This window comes from Scyliorhinus canicula, chromosome 18 (assembly GCF_902713615.1).
Source record: "Scyliorhinus canicula chromosome 18, sScyCan1.1, whole genome shotgun sequence".
In the NCBI taxonomy this organism is placed as follows: Eukaryota; Metazoa; Chordata; class Chondrichthyes; order Carcharhiniformes; family Scyliorhinidae; genus Scyliorhinus; species Scyliorhinus canicula.
In genome coordinates, this window is record NC_052163.1 from 67787946 (window position 1) to 67804032 (window position 16087).

Genomic DNA, 16087 nt, shown 5'->3' on the forward strand with positions numbered 1-16087 from the left:
ACTGCACACAGTACTCCAAATGTGGCCGTACCAAGGTTTTGTACAGCTGCATCATCACCTCACGGCTCTTAAATTCAATCCCTCTGCTAATGAACGCTAGCACACCATAGGCCTTCTTCACAGCTCTATCCACTTGAGTGGCAACTTTCAAAGATCTATGAACATAGACCCCAAGATCTCTCTGCTCCTCCACATTGCCAAGAACCCTACCATTAACCCTGTATTCCGCATTCATATTTGTCCTTGCAAAATGGACAACCTCACACTTTTCAGGGTTAAACTCCATCTGCCACTTCTCAGCCCAGCTCTGCATCCTATCTTTGAAGCCGACAACAGCCCTCCTCACTATCCAAAACTCCACCAATCTTCGTATCGTCTGAAAATCTACTGACCCACCCTTCAACTCCCTCATCCTAGTCATTGGGGGTGGTGGGAGAGTGGGGGGGGGATGGATCGGAGTAGGAAGAGGTACCTGGGCAGCACGTTCATTCTGATCGTCTGGACTCTCCTCGTGAGGGGGAATGGAAGTGTGTTCCATCTTTGCAGGTCCTTTTTTACTTCCTCTGTCAGACTGGTGAGGTTCCATTTGTGGATCCCTTTCCAGTCATGGGCAATTTGGATCCCCAGGAGCGGAATTTGTGTCGGGCTTGTTTAAACGGCAGTCCCGTTGGTACTTGTGGGTGTACCGGGAAGATCTTGCTTTTGCTACTAGCTATTAAATTTGCATTTTAATCGGTCATAGCTGATGTCATTACTGGCACTTATTTCTTTGTATACGCCATTCTTATAGGTGATACAAGTCATTTCGAGTAGAAGATAAGCCAGGCTTTTCTCTGAGGCAATCCTCTACTATCCTGTTTATTGTGAAAAGATTCAAGGAAATTTGAATACTAATCCTTATCTCTGCAAGATGACTGACAGCAGCCAACCTCCATTAAATACTGGCCAAGTGGTTGAGCCTGAGACAGAACACCCCCTCTCAGCTCCCTGAAACCCCTTGCTACCTCGAGACAGTTTATTGGGAATTCTCTTGTGCCTGGAAATGTATTGCCTTTCTTTGTTAGAGGGATAGTTTTGGCCATCCTCATTATCTCCTATGATATAATATGGTTAACAAGTACACTCACAGACAGTAGAAGTGACTGACGGGTACAATCACAGATTGCAATAGAAACGGATAGAATTTACAGTGCAGAAGGAAGCCATTCGGCCCATCGAGCCCGCACCTTGGAAAGAGCACCCCATCCAAGCCCATGCCTCCAACCCTTCCCAGTAACCCCACCTAATCTTTTTTGGACACTAGGGGCAATTTAGTATGGCCAATCCACCTATCCTGCACATCTTTGGACTGTGGGAGGAAACAGGAGCACCCGGAGGAAACCCACGCAGACACAGGGAGAATGTGCATTCTCCGCACATTCAGTGACCCAAGCTGGGAATCGAACCTGGGACCTTGGAGCTGTGAAGCAACTGTGCTAACCACTGTGCTACTGTGCCCCACTGTGCACCCGGGCGGCCCAGCTGGCCTCCCTTCCCCTGAATTAGGGAGGGTGGAAATTGTCACAACTTCCCATTGGTAATAATTAGTTCACATTTTTTTCTTTTGTGTGTAGACATTGAGTGACTTTGAGCTCACACACCATACTTTAATAGCCTACATTTAATAACCACACTCGGCATTGAGAATGGTGGTTTTGGGCTAAAGTATTCATGGTAATGAACATTCTTAGTCTCTGCTAATCCCTGTTCCTCACCACCTTTTTTTTTTCCTTGTTGGGTTTCAGTTTGTTGGAAACTGGATTGCCTCATGAACCAGTCATCCTGTGAGAGAACTGTAGAACATGACTGTGGTGTAAGGTGATTATCACAACAGATCTTGATCTTGTTCTCATTCGATGCACAGACATATCCCCCTCTCCGCCCCCGCCCACAGTAGGAGCTGGTGGTCAGGTGTAGTAACTCCTATGCCCAGGAGCACTGAGGCTAGTTCCCTTTGGTGAGAGCAGGGATCAATCCTGAGGTCTGTTATTGTCTTTTGCTAAATTACTTGCATATTGTACTCCTTCTTACAGTGGGATGTTATCCTGCATATCCTCCCACAGAGGGTACAGTGAACTATATGGCTCCTCCCCCTTACCCAGGGCCTCGTACTCTTCCAGGAGGTGATGGACTACTGCCATGGACTCGGGAAGGTAAGTAACCCTTTCTGAGGCCAATCACACTATGATATGACTTTTCTGTGCTCTAATTTTAAGGTGTGATTGAGAACTGAATGAACATTTGCAAGTGTTGGGCACCCCTGAGGCCCATCAGAGGCCTTCAGTTGGATGAAGTATGCCAAACATGATTTTTAAAAAAATATTTTTTATTCTCCTTTTTCACATTTTCTCCCAAATTTAAACCCAACAATAAACAATAATCAGTGACGAATGTAATATCGATATCCATATCAATAACAACGATCCCATCCTTCCACCAAACCCCAGACATTGGCCCGCAATTTAACATAAACAAATGACAAAAAGCAGGAATCACCCACAGTCACCATTAACAGATACAGTCCCCCTCCCAACCCCCATTGTTCAATGTGATCCAATTCTCGAAAGTGAATAATGAATAACGCCCATGAATCGTAGAACCCCTCCATCCTTCCCCTTAGTTCAAATTTGACCTTTTCAAGCATTAAGAATTCACCAGGACGCAGGGTGGAAAGGTTGATCTCCACCCTAACAGGATCCGCCTTCGGGTGATCAACGAGCGAAGGCTACAACATCTGCCTCTGCGCCCTTTTCCAACCCCGGCTGGTCTGACACCCTGAATATGGCCACCCGAGGGCCCGGGTCCAGTTTCACGTGCACCACTTTAGAGATTACCCTAAACACCTCCTTTCAGTAATCCTCCAGCTTTGGACAGGACCAAAAAATATGAACGTGGTTTGTGGGGCCTCACCAGCAACGTTCACACACATCTTCTACCCCCTCAAAGAGCCGGCTCACCCTCGCCCTTGTAAGGTGCGCTCGATACACCATCTTCAACTATATCAGCCCCAACCTTGCACAAGAGGTGGAGGCGTTCACCCTCCGGAGCACCTCACACCAGAACCTCTCCTCCAAAGCCTCTCCCAACTCTTACCTCCCACTTTGCCTTGATCCCTTCTAATGGTGCCTTCTCCTCCTCCAAAATAGCCCCGTAAACCGGCGATCCTACCCCTACTCCAGTCCCCTTGTTGTCAGCAGTTCCTTCAGCAGTGTGGAAGCCGGCTCTACTGGGAAGCTCTGTATCTCCTTTCTGGCAAAGTCTCGAACCTGCATATATCTAAATATTTCCCCCCTGCTCCAGCCCATACTTTGCTCCCAGCTCCTTCAATCCCGCAAAACGACCCCCAAGAAATAAATCTTTTAGTGTTCTAATTCCTTTCTCCTCCCATCACCAAAAATTTACATCCCACATCCCTGGCTCAAATCTCTGGTTCCCCCGAATCGGCATTTCTCTTGACCCTGCCCAAACACGAAGTGCTGTCGAAACTCCCTCCAAATTCTCAACAAAGCTATTATTACCGGACTCCCTGACTACCTGCTCGGGGCCATCGGGAACGGCGCTGTTCGCTAGCTCCTTCAATCCCGACCCCCTGCACAAACTCTCATCCATTCTGACCATTGGGAGTCAACCCCTCTGACCCAGCTCCATACATTCTCCGCATTCGCCGCCCAGTAATAATACATCGGGTTCGGAAGACCCAAACCCCCTGCCTGCCTTCCTCTTGATGGAACCATCAATTCACTAGACACGTGTTTTAAGATATGAACACTGGTTTTAATGTACTTACAACAGAGCCAGCCTGTTCCGCGTTGAACTCTCGATGAACTGAACGACTGGTTCTGAGCATTGGTATTTATACAGCAGTCCAGGGGGAGGAGTCGTGGGCGGTGCCAAGGGTGGAGCCCTGTACAAACTCCTAAGCATTCCCAGCGCTACTCCCCCTAGTGGTCGGGCACGCAACTGCGCTTACAAATGCATGGTCTCATGCATATACAATACAGTGTGAATTACGGAGTTACATTCACCACACCTCTCTGTAGAACAAAGAAAATCACAGCACAGGAACAGGCCCTTCGGCCCTCCCAGCCTGCGCCGATCCAGATCCTTTATCTAAACCTGTCACCTATTTTCCAAGGATCTACTTCCCTCTGTTCCCCGCCCATTCATATATCTGTTTCTATGCATTTTAAATGATGCTATCGTGCCCGCCTCTACCACCTCTGCTGGTAAAGCGTTCCAGGCACCCACCACCCTCTGCGTAAAAACTTTCCACGCACATCTCCTTTAAACTTTCCCCCTCTCACTTTGAAATCGTGACCCCTTGTAACCGACACCCCCACTCTTGGAAAAAGCTTGATGCTATCCACCCTGTCTATACCTCTCATAATTTTGTAGACCTCAATCAGGTCCCCCCTCAACCTCCATCTTTCCAATGAAAACAATCCTAATCTACTCAACATTTCTTCATAGCTAGCCCCCTCCACACCAGGCAACATCCTGGTGAATCTCCTCTGCACCCTCTCCAAAGCATCCACATCCTTCTGGTGCTGTGGCGACCAGAACTGCACGCAGTATTCCAAATGTGGCCTAACCAAAGTCCTATACAACTGTAACATGACCTGCCGACTCTTGTACTCAATACCCCGTCCGATGAAGGCAAGCATGCTGTATGCTTTCTTGACCACTCTATAAACCTGCGTTGCCACCTTCAGGGTACAATGGACCTGAACTCCCAGATCTCTCTGTACATCATTTTCCCCAGGACCCTTCCATTGACCATATAGTCCGTTCTTGAATTTGATCTTCCAAAATGCATCACCTCGCATTTGCCTGGATTGAACTCCATCTGCCATTTCTCTGCCCAACTCTCCAATCTATCTATATTTTGTTGTATTCTCTGACAGTCCTCCTCGCTATCTGCAACTCCACCAATCTTTGTATCATCTGCAAACTTGCTAATCATACCACCTATACCTTCCTCCAGGTCATTTATGTAGATCACAAACAACAGTGGTCCGAGCACGGATCCCTGTGGAACACCACTAGTCACCTTTCTCCATTTTGAGACACTCCCACCACTACTCTCTGTCTCCTGTTGCCCAGCCAGTTCTTTATCCATCTAGCTCGTACACCCTGAACCCCATACAACTTCACTTTTTCCATCAACCTGCCATGGGAAACCTTATCAAACGCCTTACTAAAGTCCATGTATATGACATCTACAGCCCTTCCCTCATCAATTAACTTTGTCACTTCCTCAAAGAATTCTATTAGGTTTGTAAGGCATGACCTTCCCTGCACAAAACCATGCTGCCTATTCTGATAAGTCTATTTTCTTCAATATGTGAATAGATCCTATCCCTCAGTATCTTCTCCAACAGTTTGCCTACCACTGACGTCAAGCTCACAGGTCCATAATTCCCTGGATTTTCCCTGCTACCTTTCTTAAACAAAGGGACAACATTAGCAATTCTCCAGTCCTCCGGGACCTCACCCATGCTCAAGGATGCTGCAAAGATATCTGTTAAGGCCCCAGCTATTTCAACCCTTGCTTCCCTCAGTAACCTGGGATAGATCCCATCTGGTCCTGGGCACTTGTCCACCTTAATGTCTTTTAGAATATCCAAAATTTCCCCCTTCCGTATGACAACTTGACCTAGAGTATTTAAACATCCATCCCTAGCCTCAACATCCGTCTTGTCCCTCTCCTTTGTGAATACCGATGCAAAGTACTCATTAAGAATCTCACCCGTTTCCTCTGAGTCCACCCATAAATTCCCTCTTTTGTCTTTGAGTGGGCCAATCCTTTCTCTAGTTACCCTCTTACTCCTTACATACGAATAAAAGGCTTTGGGATTTTCCTTAACCCTGTTAGCCAAAGATATTTCATGACCCCTTTTAGCCCTCTTTATTGCGCGTTTGAGATTCGTCCTACTTTCCCGATATTCCTCCAAAGCTTCATCAGTTTTGAGTTGCCTCGATCTTATGAATGCTTCCTTTTTCATCTTAGCTAGTCTCACAATTTCACCCGTCATCCATGGTTCCCTAATCTTGCCATTTCTATCTCTCATTTTCACAGGGACATGTCTGTCCTGTACTCTAATCAACCTTTCCTTAAAAGACTCCCACATTTCAAATGTGGATTTACCCTTAAACAGCTGCTCCCAATCCACATTCCCTAGCTCCTGCCGAATTTTGTTATACTCTGCCTTTCCCCAATTTAGCACTCTTCCTTTCGGACCACTCTTGTCCTTGTTCATGAGTATTCTAAAACTTACGGAATTGTGATCGCTATTCCCAAAGTAATCACCGACTGAAACATCAACCACCTGGCCGGGATCATTCCCCAATACCAGGTCCAGTATGGCCCCTTCCCGAGTTGGAATATTTACATACTGCTCTAAAAAACTCTCCTGGATGCTCCTTATAAACTCTGCTCCATCTACACCTCCAACACTGCACGAATCCCATTCAATGTTGGGGAAGTTAAAATCTCCCATCACAACCACCCTTTTGCTCTGACATTTTTCTATAATCTGTCTGCATATTTGTACCTCTACTTCATGCTCGCTTTTGGGAGGCCTGTAGTAAAGTCCCAACAATGTTACTGCACCCTTCCTATTTCTTAGCTCCACCCATATTGCCTCAGTGCTCGAATCTTCCATCGTGCCCTCCTTAATCACAGCTGTGATATCATCTCTGACGAGTAATGCAACTCCTCCCCCCCTTCTACCTCCCTCTCTATCCCTCCTGAAGCATCTATACCAGGGGTGGGCAAACTTTTCCGTTCAAGGGCCACATTCAGAAATTCACAATTTTAAAGGGCCGCATAGTATTTAAGTAAAATTATTAATATTTTAAATAGTCAAAATAAAAGGTCTTTAAAGAAAAAAAAAAGCACATTTATTTGAAAAACCAAGTAACTCAGTAAGTAACAGAACAATGTCAATGAGAATGATGCATCTGACTGCAGTCATTTACCAGTTTGTTGAAATCTGGTGTCAAGTTGCTTGTGCTGATCCTTAACACTGACAGAAGCACAGCCTAGCCGAGTCAACGATAAAAACGCGCGTAGTGGGGTGGATGAGTGGGGCTGCCTTATTGGTCGGTTTAGTTGGGTGTGCGACCAATAGGAGTCCAGGTTACAAACAATAATAAGGCTTATTGTTTGTAACCTGGACTCCTATTGGTCGCACACCCAACTAAATCGACCAATGAGACAGCCCCACTCATCCACCCCACTACGCGCGTTTTTATGCGGCCCGCCAATGAGGTGCCCGGAATCATAACCGGCATTTTTGAAAAGCCGCTGAAGTAAATGCGCTTATTGAATAAGCGCATTTACTTCAGCGGCTTTTCAAAAATGCCGGTTATGATTCCGGGCACCTCATTGGCGGGCCGCATAAAAACCTTTGTCGGGCCGCATGCGGCCCACGGGCCGTAGTTTGCCCACCCCTGATCTATACCCTGGGATATTCAGTTGCCAGTCCTGCCCTTCCCTCAACCAAGTCTCAGTAATACCAATAACATCATATTCCCAGGTACTGATCCAAGCCCTAACTTCATCTGCCTTACCTGCTACACTTCTCGCATTAAAACAAATGCACCTCAGACCACCTGTCCCTTTGCGTTCATCCAGTCTTCCTTGTCTACTCTTCCCCCTAGTCACATTGAGTTTATTATATTGTACCTTACTGGCTTTAGTTGCTGCTTCTTTACTGACCTCTAACTTCCTAATCTGGTTCCCATCCCCAACCTCCCCAACAGTGTTAGCAAAAGCACCCCCTAAGACATTGGTTCCAGTCCTGCCCAGGTGTAGACCATCCGGTTTGTAATGGTCCCACCGCCCCCAGAACCGTTCCAATGTCCCAAAAATCAGAACCCCTCCCTCCTGCACCATCTCTCAAGCCACGTATTCATTCTGGCTATTCTTGAGTTTCTACTCTGACTGTCCCGTGGCACTGGTAGCAATCCTGAGGTTACTACCTTTGAGGTCCTACTTTATAACTTATCTCCTAACTCCCTAAATTTTGATTGTAGGACCGCATCCCATTTTTTACCTATATCGTTGGTGCCTATATGCACCACGACAACTGGCTGTTCACCCTCCACCTTCAGCATGTCCTGCAGCCGATAGGAGACATCCCTGACCCGAGCACCCGGGAGGCAACATACCATTCGGGAGTCTCGTTTTCGACCACAGAAACGCCTGTCTACTCTCCTTACAATTGAATCCCCTATGACTATAGCCCTGCCAGTCTTTTCCCCGTCCTTCTGTGCAGCAGAGCCAGCCACGGTGCCATGAGCCTGGCTACTACTGCCTTCCCCTGGTGAGTCATCCCCCCCAACAGTATCCAAAACGGTATACTTGTTTTGGAGGGAGATGACCGCAGGGGACACCTGCACTGCCTTCCTGCTCTTTCTCTGCCTTTTGGTCACCCATTCCCTATCTCCCTCAGCAATCCTAACCTGCGGTGTGACCAACTCACTGAACGTGCTATTTACGACCTCCTCAGCATCGCGGATGCTCCAAAGTGAGTCCACCCGCAGCTCCAGAGCCATCATGCAGTCTAACAGGCGCTTCAGCTGGACACACTTTGCGCACATGAAGAAGTCAGGGGCATCGGACGCGTCCCTGAACTCCCACATTGAGCACGAGGAGCATAACACGGGTCTGGGATCTCCTGCCATTTTTATCCTTCACCTTAACTGACTACAAACTATACTATTAAATAATTAATAAGTGACAGGAATAAAAAAAGACTTTACTTACCAATCACAATACTCACCAACACAGGAAGAGTTAAATTTCTCCCAGCTGCTACTAATTGGAGCACTTTCCTTGCCAGGCAATCAGGTCACTGCTTTGCTGTGATGTCACCCTTCCAGGTAAGTTTTTAAAGTTTTAAAGAGGTAAACTTACCTTCCCAACGACCCCTCACCACTGCTCCCGCCGAGAATCTGAAGTCCGCTGCTCCTTATCAACAGTCTTTTTTATTGGTAGGAGGAGGAGGGAGGGTGGGAGACACTACACATGTAGTGTCTCGGGTTTAGCCGCTGCCCAAATATATCAGTTCACTCACCTTCATAGAGCGCAATTCGGCCGCTCCGGTGTAGTAGCACCTTTCTAATTCTGGCCACCTTCTCTCCCCGTATGAACGAGGTAAACATCCCTTCAGTCTCTCTTTAAAAAAATAAAAATAAAAAATGACTTTGGCAGTAAAATCAGCAGGCATTGAAAAATAAACAGGAATCGCACTAGCACATTCATTTTCACCTTCTGTACCCGACTTGCCAATGACAGAGGGAGACCATCCCACCTTGCCAGATCAACTTTCACCCTCCCCACCAAACTAGAAATGTTGTACCTGCGGAGCCCCCCCCCCCCCCCCCCACTCCTGGGCAACCTGCACCCGCAGGTATCTAAAGTGAGTCCCTGCCCTACGGAATAGAAGCCCCCCCACCCCTGGCCGAGACACCACAAAATATTCACTCTTGTCGAGATTTAATTTGTACCCTGAGAAAGACCCAAACACCCAAAGCAGCTCCAGTATTCCCCCTATTGACACACTTGGTTCCGACACGTATAATAACAAGTCATCGGCATACAAGGACACCCTTTGCTCTATTCCCCCCAGCACTATCCCTTTCCATACCCCCAAACGTCTTAATGCGATGGCCAATCACAAGTGCAAACTGCAGGGAGAACATAGGACATCCCTGCCTATTCCCATGGTGGAGAGGAAATTATTCTGAGCTGATGTTATTTGTGTGAACGCTGGCCCTCGGCTCCTTATATAATAGCTTTACTCAGTCCACAAATCTGGGTCCAATTCCAAAACGCTCTGGAACTGCCATCAAAAATTCTACCCGGTCAAACGTTTTCTCAGCGTCCAATGCCAGAACCACCTCTGTTTCCTTCCCCTCCGCCGGGAAAATAACCACGTTCAATACCCTCCTAATGTTCGAAAAGAGGTGCCTCCCTCTCACACCGTCTGATCTTCACCTATCACCTTTGGGAGGCACTCCTCTAGCCTACCTGCCAGTACCATCATCAATACCTTTGCGTCCACGTTTAAAAGTGATATGGGCCCATCCGACCCACACTCTGTCGGATCCTTATCTATCTTTTTTTAAAATCAATTTTAATTCAAATTTTCACTTTCACAAAAAAGAAAACAGTAACAGAAAATTCTAAGAACAAAAAGAACAACCCCCCCCCCCCCGTATATACAAAAGAGAAATATAAATAAACGCCCGTCGTTGGCAAAGATTCAACCCGAAACAAAAACAAAGTGAGAACCCCTCCCCCGGTTGCGACTGCTGCTGACCTTTTTGATTTTACTGTTCTGCCAGGAGATCTAGGAATGGTTGCCATCTCCATCTCCTGAAAAACCCCTGCACTGACCCCCCTTAGGGCAAATTTCACCCTCTCCAATTTAATAAACCCCGCCATATCGTTGACCCAGGCCTCCACACTTCGGGGCCTCTCATCCTTCCACTGAAGAAGAATCCTCCGCCGGGCTACGAGGGACGCCAAGGCCAGAACACTGGCCTCTTTCGCCTCCTGCACTCCCGGCTCCACTGCTACCCCAAATATTGTGAGTCCCCAGCCTGGATTGACCCTGGATCCTACCACCCTCGATACTGTCCTTGCTACACCCTTCCAAAATTCCCCTAGCGCTGGGCATGCCCAGAACATGTGGATATGGTTTGCTGGGCCCCCAGAGCACCTAATACACCTGTCCTCGCTCCCAAAAAACCGGCTCATCCTTGTCCCGGTCATATAAGCCCTATGCAGCACCTTAAACTGTATGAGGCTAAGCCTCGCACAAGAAGAGAAGGAGTTCACCCTTTCCAGGGCATCCGCCCACGTCCCCTCCTCAATCTCCTCACCCAGCTCCTCCTCTCATTTACCTTTCAACTCCTCCACCGAGGCCTCGTCTACCTCCTGCATCACCTAGTACGCTTCCGAGATCCTCCCGTCTCCAACCCACACCCCTGAGAGCACCCTGTCCTGGACCCCACGCGGCAGCGGCAGGGGGAACCCCGCTACCTGCCGCCTGACAAACGGCCTTACCTGCATGTACCTAAAGGTGTTCCCCGGGGGGGAGCCCAAACTTCCCTCCCAGCTCACCCAGGCTCGCGAACTTCCCATCTTTGAACAGGTCCCCCAGCCTCCTGACACCTGCCCTGTGCCAACTCAGGAACCCGCCATCAATTCTCCCCGGAACGAACCGTATCGGGGACCCCATCGAGGCCCCCACCTCCCCCCTGTGCCGCCTCCATTGCCCCCAAATCTTGAGGGTAGCTTCCACCACCGGGCTCGTGGTATACCCCGTTGGAGGGAGCGGCAGTGGCGCCGTTATCAGCGCTTCCAGGCTCGTGCCCACACAGGATGCCATCTCCATCCTCTTCCATGCTGCCCCCTCCCTGTCCATTACCCACTTACGCACCATCGCTGCGTTGGCAGCCCAATAATACCCACAGAGGTTGGTACCCGCCAGAGAGAGCGGCAGCATGTCCCATCTCTTAAACTCATTCTTTTATTCCTGACATACCTATAGAAAGCTTTTGGGTTTTCCTTGATCCTACCTGCCAAAGACTTCTCATGTCCCCTCCTTGCTCGTCTCAGCTCTCTCTTTAGATCCTTCTCGCTTCCTTGTAACTATCAAGCGCCCCAACTGAAACTTCATGCCTCATCTTCACATAGGCCTCCTTCTTCCTCTTACAAGAGATTCCACTTCTTTGGTAAACCACGGTTCCCTCGCTCGACCCCTTCCTCCCTGCCTGACTGGTACGTACTTATCAAGAACATGCAATAGCTGTTCCTTGAACAAGCTCCACATATTCAGTGTGCCCATCCCTTGCAGCCTACTTCTCCAACCAACACATCCTAAGTCATGTCTAATGGCATCATAATTGCCCTTCCCCCAGCTATAACTCTTGCCCTGCGGGGTATACTTATCCCTTTCCATCACTAACGTAAGGGTCACCGAATTGTGGTCACTGTTTCCAAAGTGCTCACCTACCTCCAGATCTAACACCTGGCCTGGTTCATTACCCAAAACCAAATCCAATGTGGCCTCGCCTCTTGTTGGCCTGTCAACATATTGTGTCAGGAAACCCTCCTGCACACATTGTACAAAGAACGACCCATCTAATGTACTCGAACTATATCTTTTCAGTCAAGATTTGGAAAGTTAAAGTCTCCCATAACAACTACCCTGTTACTTTCGCTTTTTCCAGAATCATCTTCGCCATCCTTTCCTCTACATCCCTAGAACTATTAGGTGGCCTATAGAAAATCCCAACAGGGTGACCTCTCCTTTCCTGTTTCTAACCTCAGCCCATACTACCTCAGAAGAAGAGTCCCCATCTAGCATCCTTTCCGCCACCGTAATACTGTCCTTGACTAGCAGCGCCACACCTCCCCCCTTTTGCCCCTTCTCTGAGCTTACTAAAACACCTAAACCCCGGAACCTGCAACAACCATTCCTGTCCCTGCTCTATCCATGTCTCTGAAATGGCCACAACATCGAAGTCCCAGGTACCAACCCATGCTGCCAGTTCCCCTACCTTATTTCGTATACTCCTGGCATTGAAGTAGACACACTTCAAACCACCTACCTGAACACTGGCACCCTCTTGCGAAGTCAAATCTGTGCTCTTGATCTCTATACTCTCAATCTCCCGTACCCCAAAACTACAATCCAGGTTCCCATGCCCCTGCTGAATTAGTTTAAACCCCCCCAAAGAGCACTAACAAATCTCCCCCCCAGGATATTGGTGCCCCTCAGGTTCAGATGTAGACCATCCTGTCTATAGAGGTCCCACCTTCCCCAGAAAGAGCCCCAGTTATCCAGAAATCTGAATCCCTCCCGCCTGCACCATCCCTGTAGCCACGTGTTTAATTGCTCTCTCTCCCTATTTCTCATCTCACTATCACGTGGCACGGGCAACAACCCAGAGATAACAACTCTGTTTGTTCTCGCTCTGAGCTTCCATCCTAGCTCCCATTTGCTCCACCAGCCTTGGGGTTAAGCTTATGCAAGGCCTCCCCAGCTCCTGGCCACCTGAACCCCCAAGTACCTGAAGCTCCTCCCCGCCCTTTTCAGTGGGAGCCTCCCAATCCCCCCCTCCTGGTCCCCTGGGTGTACCACAAACAGCTCGTTTTTCCCAAAGTTAAGCTTGTACCCTGAGAAATCCCCAAATTCCCGGAGAATCCCCATCACCACCGGCATTCCCTCCACCGGGTCCGCCACATACAACAAAAGGTCGTCCGCGTAGAGCGACACTCGGTGCTCTTTCCCGCCCCGGACCAGCCCCCTCCAATCCCCAGACTCCCTCAACGCCATAGCCATGGGTTCAATTGCCAGCGCAAAAAGCAGGGGGGACAGGGGACACCCCTGCCTCGTCACTCAATATAATCGAAAATACTATGACCTCTTATTCGTGGCCACACTCGCCATCGGGGCCTCATGCAACAGCGTCACCCAACTGACAAACCCCTCCCCAAACCCGAACCTTTCCAGCACCTCCCACAAGTACCCCCACTCGACCCTATCAAAGGCCTTCTCCGCATCTAGCGCCACCACTATCTCCGCCTCTCCTTCTACCGCTGGCATCATTATAACGTTCAAGAGCCTCCGTATATTAGTGTTCAGCTGCCTCCCCTTCACAAACCCCATTTGATCCTCGTGGATAACCTGTGGCACACAGTTCTCTATCCTCGTGGCTAAGATCTTTGCCAACAACTTGGCGTCCACATTCAAGAGCGAGATCGGCCTGTATGACCCACACTGCAGGGGATCCTTGTCTCGCTTAAGAATCAAGGAGATCAGCGTCCGAGACATTGTCAAGGCAAAGCACCCCCTCCCTTGCCTCGTTGAAGGTCCTAACCAGCATGTCTTCATACTGATGAGACCATCAATTCACGCGACACATGGTTAGAAGTGAACAGTGGTTTTAATCGTCTTACAACAGAGCCTGCCTGTGATGAGATGAACTCTAGATGAACCGGCAGGCAGGCTCCGACTGCCAAGCTTTATACAACCAGTGGGGGGGGAAGAGTCATGGACGGAGCCAAGGGTGGAGCCCAATACAAACTTCCGTACATTCCCAGTACACCTCCCCCTAGGGGCAGAGCCGCGCAACTGCTCGTGTGCCAAGCTTACAGAGACATGGTACAACATGTCTGATAACAGTGTGAATTATGGTATTATGATTCACCACATCCACCCCCTGTAAAAAAAAAAAAAAAAATAAAGTCCGGCGGGGGTGATGGTTTATAGATTGAGCCTGTCCGGTGGTCGAGTTGTCCATTGTGATCGGCGGAACACCGGGGTTGCAGCCTCTTCTGGTGGCTGGATGATCACGGTAGGTTGGGGTACGATGGCGGTTCCGGGGGTGATTCTGTCTGAGCTTCGTACCCGTCTGGTTCGACTGGAGAGTGGGGGCGCTGGGAGCTTGCGGGCGCGCGGAACATGTGTAGCGAACTGGTAGGCGCGGGGCGTGGGGCCCTGCGAGCTGGGTGGGATGTAGTGTGAGGGGTACCTCGGCGGTGGTAGTGGTGGGGTTTGATCCTGCAGGCGCTAGGTCCCGGAGGGATACGGTGTCCTGACGGCCGCCATGGTACTCTATGAAGGCGTATTGGGGGTTTGAGTGTAGTAGGAGCACTTTTTCCACAAGCGGGTCAGTTTTGTGGGCCCTGACGTGCTTCCTGAGGTGCACTGGGCCCGGTGTCTTCAACCATGCCGGGAGCGAAACCCCCGTGGCAGTACGCCTGGAAAAGGTCAAGAGCCGCTCATGAGGGGTCTGATTGGTTGCGGTTCACAAGAGGGACCTAATAGCGTGGAGCGCGTCTGGGAGGACTTCTTGCCAATGGGAGATCGGGAGATTACTGGACCGGAGGGTCAGTAGGTCGGTCTTCCAGACCGTCTCATTCTCCCTCTCCACCTGCCCGTTCCCCCTGGGGTTGTAGCTGGTAGTCCTGCTCGAGGCCCTTGTCGAGCAGATGCTGACGCAGCTTGTCGCTCATGAAGGACGAACCCCGGTCGCTGTGTACATAGCTGGGGAAACCAAACAGGGTGAAGATACTATGCAGGGCCCTGATGACTGTGTGGGAGGTCATGTCGGGGCACGGGATAGCAAAAGGGAATCGGGAGAACTCGTCGATAACATTTAGGAAGTACACATTCCGGTTAATCGAGAGGAGTGGCCCTTTGGAATCGATAGCGAGACGTTCAAAGGGCCTAGAAGCCTTTACCAGGTGGGCCCTGTCTGGTCTGTAGAAGTGCGGTTTGAACTCCGCGCAGATCGGGCAGTCCCTGGTGACGGCTTTTACCTCCTCGGTGGAGAAAGGCAGAATTTGGGCTTTAATGTATTGGGCGAGCAGGGTGACCCCTGGGTGGCAGAGGTGAATGTGGATGGCTTTTAAGCGGTCTCTCTGCGTGCTGGCGCACGTGCCGCGGGACAGGGCATCTGGGGGCTCGTTGAGCTTCCCCGGTCGATACATAATATCGTATTTGTAGGTGGAGAGCTCGATCCTCCACTTCAGAATTTTATCATTGTTAATTTTGCCCCTTTGCGAGTTGTCAAACATAAAGGCAACCGATCTTTGGTCGGTGATGAGGGTGAACCTTCTACCTGCGAGGTAGTGCCTCCAGTGACGAATAGCCTCCACAATGGCTTGTGCTTCCTTTTTGACCGAGGAGTGTCGAAGTTCCGAAGCGGAGAGGGTTCGGGAGAAAAATGCGACTGGTCTCCCTGCCTGATTTAATGTGGCTGCAAGAGCTACCTCTGAGGCATCGCTCTCGACCTGGAAAGGGACGGATTCATCCACCGCCCGCATGGCCGCTTTGGCGATGTCCTCCTTGATGCAGTTGAAGGCCTGACGGGCCTCAGCTGACAGGGGAAAAAGTGTGGCCTTAAAGAGTGGGTAGGCTTTGTCCGCATATTGAGGGACCCACTGGGCATAATATGAAAAGAACCCCAGGCACCGTTTGAGGGCCCTGGGACAATGAGGGAGAGGGAGTTCTAAGAGGGG

General features: G+C 49.6%; 1 protein-coding gene across 2 annotated transcripts in view; it reads left to right on the forward strand.

Annotated features, from left to right (window-relative positions):
- Nucleotides 1-16087, forward strand: part of LOC119953431 (WW domain-binding protein 2-like) — a 180227-nt gene that overhangs the window by 84193 nt on the left and 79947 nt on the right. For both annotated transcript variants that reach the window (XM_038777707.1, XM_038777708.1), the window contains exon 5: nt 2073-2192. In XM_038777707.1, the coding sequence (XP_038633635.1) occupies nt 2073-2192 (120 nt within the window). The remainder of the gene's footprint in view (nt 1-2072; nt 2193-16087) is intronic.